The 8,145-nt window shown below is 54.6% G+C and overlaps 1 protein-coding gene across 1 annotated transcript in view; it reads left to right on the top strand.

The window, feature by feature from the left end:
• Positions 1-8,145, top strand: part of SARDH (sarcosine dehydrogenase) — an 82,632-nt gene that overhangs the window by 43,434 nt on the left and 31,053 nt on the right. Inside the window, exons 16-17 of the mRNA XM_019510768.1 lie at positions 1,213-1,360; positions 5,810-5,903. Of these exons, the coding sequence (XP_019366313.1) occupies positions 1,213-1,360; positions 5,810-5,903 (242 nt within the window). The remainder of the gene's footprint in view (positions 1-1,212; positions 1,361-5,809; positions 5,904-8,145) is intronic.

Genomic DNA, 8,145 nt, shown 5'->3' with positions numbered 1-8,145 from the left:
CCTTTTTCCACCTAGAACATTTCTGCAAGTCCACAGGGGAATCTGTCAGTGCATCCAGTGAGTGGATATCAGGCATACAGTTGTCCATAAATTGCTCTGGCTTCCAGGTTCAGCATCACCAAAGTCCTCCAGGTCAGGGTCCTTCACTTTGCAGGAAGGCCAACTGGCTAAGAGCGTGGTAGCTGCCCAGGATCTTTGCTAAAAGATAGTGCAGACTGTTTCCAGGGCTTTTTGGGTGAATCTGATATCTTTTATTAGACCAACTCAAATAGCTGGAAAAATTCTCCAGGGCTCTAGGCATTTGCCATGAGGAGCTGCCCAGTATTGCAAGCCCCAAGGAACAGGCATCTTTGCTGAAGCGGATGGGATGCCTCTTGGGGAAGATTTGCAGAGTATGAGCGGGTGCTTTGGGAAATCAGCAGATCCCTTGTAGGAGGCAAGGAGATGCATGCAGGAGGCAACTCGAAGGCACGCAACCGAAGTCAGCCTGTTGCAGCCAAGTCAGAGGAAAGTGCTTGCTTGCGTAACACCACAGTAATCACCCCAAGGGGAAAAGCTGGGTGATTTGAGTGTCAGAGAAGTCATTTTCTAGAGGCAGAAGGGGCCTGATCCTCCTGCTGCTCTGTGCCAGGCACCTCCCATTGGCACCTCTGCCAAGAAGGTTCATGCAATACCGTCCTTCTGACTGCATTACCATGTTGCAGGGGTGTAAATGTACCTGGAGTGGGGAGTACAGACTTAAGCAGCTGCTGCCACCATTGATGTGTCAAGATAGGTCTATTGACAGAGCCCCCCCGACCAGAAATGCAGCATGGGCCAGCAGAAGCGGGGTTCTGACATCATAGTTACATCACATCCCCCATCCATGACCGAAGCCCTGGCCTGCTGGCACAGCTATCTTCAGACTTGAGGGTTTTTGCCAACAGGCTTGTTATGCCCTCCCTGACATAGGTCTGCACGCTGCAGAGTTTTGCGTGGAGACCTGTCTCCCTTGGGTGAAGTCGGTATGATTAAAAGGGGGGGGAAAAAAAAGGAGGGGTAGGGTTTAAAGCTTTGTTTAAATGTTGAGGTTTAATGAATGAATGTATTCATTGCTCGGGAAAGCAGTGCCGGGTAGGATCCAAGGCCCCGAGCTGCTGAGAAAGCCTCCTCTCTGCTTTCTCCTCCTGCATGAGCTCTTCAGGGCTAAAAGCCTGGTGGTGTTTCTTGCAGGGGATGGCTACTACCTGGCTGTTGGTGGGGCGGTCGCGCAGCACAACTGGTCACACATCATGACGGTGCTGCAGGACATGAAGTTCAAGTGCAAGCTGCTGGACTGCTCGGAGGAGCTGGGAATGATCAGCATCCAGGGCCCCTTGAGGTAAGTGCCATGAGGCAGGAGGAGAGGCAGGGGTCCCCTGCAAAGGGAGCGTTTAATGGCACGGGGGGAGGACATGCATTTAGAGCGCCCGTCTTCTGGTCCTTACGTTGTTGAGGATGCAGAGGATGACTGATGAGGGCCAGATTATGGTTTACGCAGCAGGATTCAGACAGCTCTGAGCCCTTTCAAAGGCCTGTGCATGCTGCTGGCCCAGGTTCAGGTCGTTATTCCTGCCCCTGGCGCAGGGCAACAGAAGAGGGGATGGATCTGTGCAGCCTCAGCGTGTGTCTATGCAGCGCCAGGAGCCTGCGTCCAGCAAAGGGGATGGGCTAAGTGGGACATGCCTGCATGCTCGGGGACACGCAAGAGCACAGCCAGAGCAGGGGTTTTGTGAAGGGACTTGTCCCATGTGCTGGGAAGGGGCATGGCCTTAAGGAGCAGGCAGGCCGCGTGACACTTTTCCAGGGAGATCAGCTCCCCCCACCCCTGGTGCTAGCTGGAGCCTCTCCGGGCATTCAGCGAACGCGGCGCCCGGCGCTGGAGCAAAAGGATCTCAGCAGAGCTCTCCAGACACCTGCCTTTCCTCCCATCACCTTGCTCCTCTGCGCTATTTTTGCTGCTGAACCACACCGCGAAGCATCAAATATTTAGACTGCCTGGTGCACGGCTCTCAGTGACGCTCCACTCGGCAGGCACTGACCCTTGCGTACCTGCCCACTTTGCTAACCTCTGAGCTGCTTGCTGGGGGCTGAGCAGCAGTGTGTTACTGTTTAAAATGAAATCAGAATCCCCTGCATCCAGATCAGGTCCAGACCCAGCTCCTGGCATGCTGTGATCTGTCTTTGAGGTGCACCATGCAAGCGTCTTCATGTTGGGCAGCAAGCCTACACTATGGGAAGAGTTTGATGCAGACCCCAGGGACACAGCTCTGGCCTGAATCCCCCTTATCCCTAGCTGGGCCACACTCCCATCCTTTCCTGTTTATAGCACGAAACCTCCATCATTCCCCACCTCTTGACATTGCCCCTTTGCTGACAGCATCTGGGGGTAGGTATGAGGGCAGAATGGACCTTGGGCCAAGGAGCCTTGCTGGCCGGCTTTACCTGGGCTGCATGGAGTAGGCCTGGTGCTGCTTTTTCCCAACCTCAGCCCATGGGGCAGCATCTATATGGCTTCTCTGATGCCCTACCCACACCCGGTGCACCAGGGCCACCATTGGCTTCCTCTCCCGCGCATACTGGAGACAGAGAGTTTGAGTGCATTGCTCCCAAAACATCTCCACAGCCTTGTTTCCAGGCCTGGCGCATGCAGGGCAGGTGCAGGGCAGTGGGCACGCATTTTAATGGCGTTCTCAAGACTGCCGCCGGAGCAGCACAGACGTACCCTGCAGGGAGGATGCCCAATTTTGCACTCTTTTCCAAGAGACTAGGTCTATTGCTCTTTTACTGGCATCCAAATTCAGGCCAGACTGCTGTCACTGGGTGGTGCACACTGGGAGCAACTCCACCAACTTCTTGCCCTGTGGTGGTTGGGATCCAAATGTGGCCGCGAGGCACCTTTATTCATTTTTTCGCCCCCATCCCACACAGAGCTTCGGGCCCGAGAGCAAACACACTATTTATAGAGCTGGGAAGGCAAGTTTCAGTCTGAATAGCGCAGCACGGAGAATTGGCAGGAGCTGGAGACAGCCTGCAGGTCCTGAAAAGCATTGGCAGGGCTCTAATGTGCCGGAGACTCGCAGTTCCTCTCTGCGGTGTCACAGCAGCCTTTATGCTTGTATCTGTCATATGTGACAAGCCAGCATTCGTTAGGACCGATTCAAGGCCGGAAAGGGGCTGGCATTTATCCAGCCGCTGATGAAGGCTGATTTAGAGGAGATTGAGGGGAAAGTCTCTGTGATCCTGGGAGCCAGCTTAGCCCTCGCCACTGAGCTGAGCGGTGCAATGGGGGCTGTGCTGGGAAGAGGAGTCAGGACCCTTCCTTCTCCTACTCCCTTCATCAGGAATTAGACAATACAGTATCCAAGAGGTGCAGATCCCTGTGCCATACCTTGAAAGCAAGGACCCTGGATCCAGTCCATCCCGTACTTCCATCCCCTGTGAGTGCTTTCATTGGTTTTATTGAAGCCATTGAAATAGCCGCTGTCATTGCCATGAGCTCACCATTAGCCAGGGCGAGCCTTTGCAGGCTTGTGTTGTGGGTGGAGGCCTCCTGCCGTGGTTCGGAGGAGAGTGGGTTGCATGTTTCCAATGGAAATGAACTCCCTGTTCCCTTTGGGTTGAATCAAGCTCCGTTGTTGAACTTTCCAGGCTTCGGGGTGGGGATGAAGCTTCAGTGTTCAGGGCCTGCTCTGAGCAGGTTGGAGGAAGGAAACAGAGAGCAGCTGCAGGGATTAGGGCATGTCATCCTTTGACCTGCGTTATGACGGAGAGCAGAGGAGATGATCATAAGTGGTCCCTTCTGATACGTATTTCCCCCAGATCACCTAGCCCATAGTTTCTCAACCTGTGGTATGTGTACGAGACACAGGCAGGGGGTACACGGGTACCCCAACACTCTCTTGCCCCCTTTTCCTTTCAAAACTATGGCAAAAAATGTGGTGCAATTTAAAAAATCTAATTCCCCGGTAATAATTTGGTGTGCCGTGCTTTGTGTGGCCCTGGGTTCAGCCCTCCTAGCTTTGGGCAACATCGCCTCTAGCCCACGTCCATACCTGAGTTGTGCACCCCTGGTGTAGAAGGTGGCAATCCTACCCACACCAGATCAGACATCTGTCATATCACGGCCTTATATACATAGCCCTTCTTCCAACATATGGCACACATTAGTCTGGAAATATAAAATCCCCTGGAAAATTGAGTGTTGGGGTACTTATTAAAATTTTCAGAAGTTAGGGGGTACTTAAAAGGTCAAGAAACACTAACTTAACCACCCAGCCACTGCAACAAGACTGTTTCCTTCCCGTGCATTGCCTGGCTTGCTCCTAAAGTCTCTGTTTGCCTTGGGGAGACTCTTCCCCAGCCTGACAGCTCTTGCCATTAAGAGGGTGTGCAACCAACCAGACTCGCTTAATGAATTAATTCACAGGGTGGGTTAATCCCCAGCAAGAGGCAGGTGAAGAAGACACAGCTGAGGAGTAAATGTCTTGACTCTAGTTAGTGCCGCCCAGCTCCCCTCTCCCTCCCTGCCTGCTCCTGCCTCTCTGCAGCTCGGGCAGAGAGGACTGTCTCAGCTCAGGGGAGGTAGGGGCAGGGAGGAAGTCCTCTTTTTCCCCTGCATCCCTTCGCAGAGCTGCGATGGATAGATGGAAAGATTACTTAAATGTACCCTGCAGCACTATGTCGGCTACTGATAATGCATCAGCCCCAGAGCGTATGAGGAGGAGCTGGCCTGGCTGGAGGCAGTAGCCAGTTCACTGGGCCAGGGTCATTGCAAAGCCGTGGCCAGACCTGTTCACTGGGTCACTTTGGTTTAACCATCAGGTTTCTTTGCAGCTCCAGTCCAAGTAGAGAAAAGCCACAGGTCAGGAGGAGTCTCAGCTCCCATCAATCTTAACGTCTCCCCGGCCTTGCAAGCAGAGCGGGGATTGGGGTAGGAGGCGGTGTCCCCAAAGTCACGGCTGTGTGGGAGCCTGGCGGGGATCCTCAGACCGGGATCCTGCGTTAGGCTGGAAAAATACCATGCCGTTGTCCAGAGCCCTTCGTCCAGGGATCCCAGACTGCAAGTCACCAACCCACTTTTTGGAGCTGCTTTGCCAAGGAATAAGAAGGGAGGGGAAGTGTCTACCCAGTGTCATGCAGGGGTGGGAAGACATCTGCCCCAGGCCTGAGTCCTCTTCCCCTTCTCCAGCGGTAACAGCCTTTTGCATCAACCTGAGTACCTGCCCGCCCCGGTCTCTGCAGTGTCCAAATATTCCCCACACGTCACAAGATTTGGGTTTTTTGGGTAACGCCTTGTTCTACAAGCGAGCTGAGGCACAAAACCCCCACTTTCAAAGCATTTTGGTGCTTTAGCCTATTGGCCAAGGTGACTTGAGAAGATGATGTGGGTTGTAGGGCCATCCCCTGCATCACCAGACCGCCACACAGAAATAAAACCACACTTCCTCCCTGAGTTACAACCAACAAGGACCCAGGGAGTGCAATGTCAGAGGGGAGAAAATGCTTTCATTCCTCTAGACCCCTCTGCATTTTGGTGGTGGGGATGCAAGGGGGCTGCGGGGTGGGTCTTAGCAATAATAGAGCAGAGGTGGTAGCACCTGTCCTGCTGAGCCAAAAATACAGAGGTGAGAAACATCCAGGTAGAGGAGCAGCACAGCGTGTCCTTGCCAGGCTGCCCGGAGGCTACACGTCAGCCCGCGCCCACGGCAGGACCGCCAGCGTGACTGGGATGGCCGCTGGCGAGCGATGTAGTGACTAACATCGTTTTCCCCCTTTGCTCTTTCTGCAGCCGCACGGTCCTTCAGGAGCTGCTGGACACAGATCTGAGCAACGAGGCCTTCCCCTTCTCCTCTCACAAGCTGGCGAAGGCGGCTGGATGCATGGTAGGAGCCGGGCCTTAAGGCAACACTTCACAGCAGTCGGGGAGGGAATTTTTTTTTGCTTCTAATGGGTTTTCTTGTGCATCGCTGCGGAAGCACAGAGGCACCTCAGTGGGTCCTTGAGCCTGCGTTAGACTCGGAAATGAAGCAGCGAAGCCCCAGTGCTGCAGCTGCTGCTGCTCTCGAGCATTGTGCAACACTGAGATTTTGAGAGCAATGACATGGGGGGCCTCACTGCCTCATCTGCAGGTCTGATGCGTGGGGCACAGAAGTGGCTAGACATCCTCCTCCCGCCCCCTCGCCTCCTCCCCAAGCCCCAAGGGGCAGAGCCTTGTAGCCCCAGATCCTAAAGGCTGATGCCGGTCAGACCCTGGTTTCCATGCTGCTCTGGCACATCCATCCGTCGCACTGGGTTTCTGATGGGTGCGGAGGAGAGGAGGACAAGATGGGAGTGGCGAGGACAGGATGCACAAGTCTGATATCGCACGCATCTCCCTAGCGTGGTGATACTGTTTGGTGCAATTGCTGCTCTGCCCCAGGCAGAAGGTACGTGGACTTGGAGGGTCACCGGTCTCCGACTAGTATAGGCAGGTCTCTCGGCATCATGGCGTGAGAACAGCTCCCACAAGCAGGCTCTGAAAATGAAGCAGACTGGATCTGGGGTCTCACACCAGACAACAAGTCAGCTTGGGGGAACTGTCCTGGCACCAGGGAACCTGGGAGGCCTGACAGCCGCTGGCCGATGCGTATCATCGGAGATGCTCCAGGGAGCGTCCAGGAAGCCACAAAACAAAGGAGAACGGTGTCATTTCAGACAGCAGCTGCTGGGGACCCCGAGGAGCATATTGTGTCTCAGAAACAGCGTGTCTCGGTATTCCTGATACGCGAGAGTGGGGGATTTCCCCGAAAATATTCTTGTTTTCTTCCTCCTGCTTTTGGATGATGATTTTTTTTTTTGTCTGAAAAGTCAGAATTTCTTGCAGGAAAGAAATGTGCTTTCCCACCCTGGAAGAGGAGTTGGGTGGCTCCTTAAACGGAGCTGGCCCCACGCTCCAGCCTGCTCTCCGACCACGGCCGTGCTCCGCGTGCGTCTGCACGGGAGCGGTGGCGCGTAAGGGCGGGTGGAAAGATGCAAGGAGCCCTGTGGAGGATGCAGCCGTGTTGAAAGCTGATCGCCAGCAGCTCCACGGCGCCACTGCAGACAGCTCCTGTCTGGGGATTCAGTGGAGCGACACTTTTGAAGTGTACCTGTCAGGCAGAGGAGGAGAGCGGGCCCCGGTGATGTGGGCTCCTGACAGGTTTTTAGAGAAGCCTTCAGCACATAACTGCATGCACGAGCCTCATCGCTGCTTCTCGGTATGGGGGGTTATGCAGCCCCTGCTTGAAGAGAAGCAGCTCCCTAGACTAGAAGTGACCACTTGAGTCCCGCTGCCCCTTGACCCAGCTCCACTCTGTCCCCTGGAAAAGAAAGATGAGCTTTAGCTAGCGCAGTCCTTTCCACCAGCATCATGAAAGCCTCGTCTTGCTTGCGTCCAGGGGGGCTCTGCTGAGCACCCATGTGCTGCAGTCCTGAGTTGGGAGGTTTTGGTCTGTGTTACCTCCTTTGCCAACGTCTTGCTCTGTGACAAGAGAGAGGTCACTTGGAGAGGTAGCTTGCCTCCAAAGCTCCAAGATCCAGCCACCTTTTCCACCCCTGTGAGGTTTGGATGCTCCTAGTCGAGGGCATGGCTCCACTTTCCCCCAGGCTGGGGCAGCCTCGCACATCTGCTCTGGGACAAAGGCCGGCGTCTGTGACTTTCTGCAGCGTGGCTCTGGTTCCCAGGCTTGCAGCGTGTGTAGGAGGGTGGCGAGCGGATGCCTCAGAAATGACCAGGTCATTAAAATGTTCTTGCAGATAGCAGCCATCCACATTGCTCTTTGACAGTCCTTTCCTGCACCCACCCTACATCCTGCTGTATCCTCCCCCTTCCAGCACCTGCAATCAGGGCCTCCTGGATGACTCTGTGCAGCAGAGAGAGCCACTCTCGGAGCCTAGGTTTGCAATTCATCTCCAAACTTGGACGTGGCCTCGGGCGCAGGGACACGTTCTCGGGGCTTGCGGGGAGCACAGGACAGCACAACTAGCACATCGCACGTCCTGACCAACAAGGGACAGATATCTTTTTTCCTCTCCCCTTTTCCCCTTCCAAAGCAAAGTAAAAGTTCAGATTTTGAAACCCTTTTGAGAAAGACCTAACTTGGCACG

Source organism: Gavialis gangeticus, unplaced genomic scaffold (assembly GCF_001723915.1).
Source record: "Gavialis gangeticus isolate Ggan-Ray unplaced genomic scaffold, GavGan_comp1, whole genome shotgun sequence".
Classification (NCBI taxonomy): Eukaryota; Metazoa; Chordata; order Crocodylia; family Gavialidae; genus Gavialis; species Gavialis gangeticus.
Note: the sequence above shows the minus strand (reverse complement) of the source record. Positions and strands in the feature narration are given on the sequence as shown.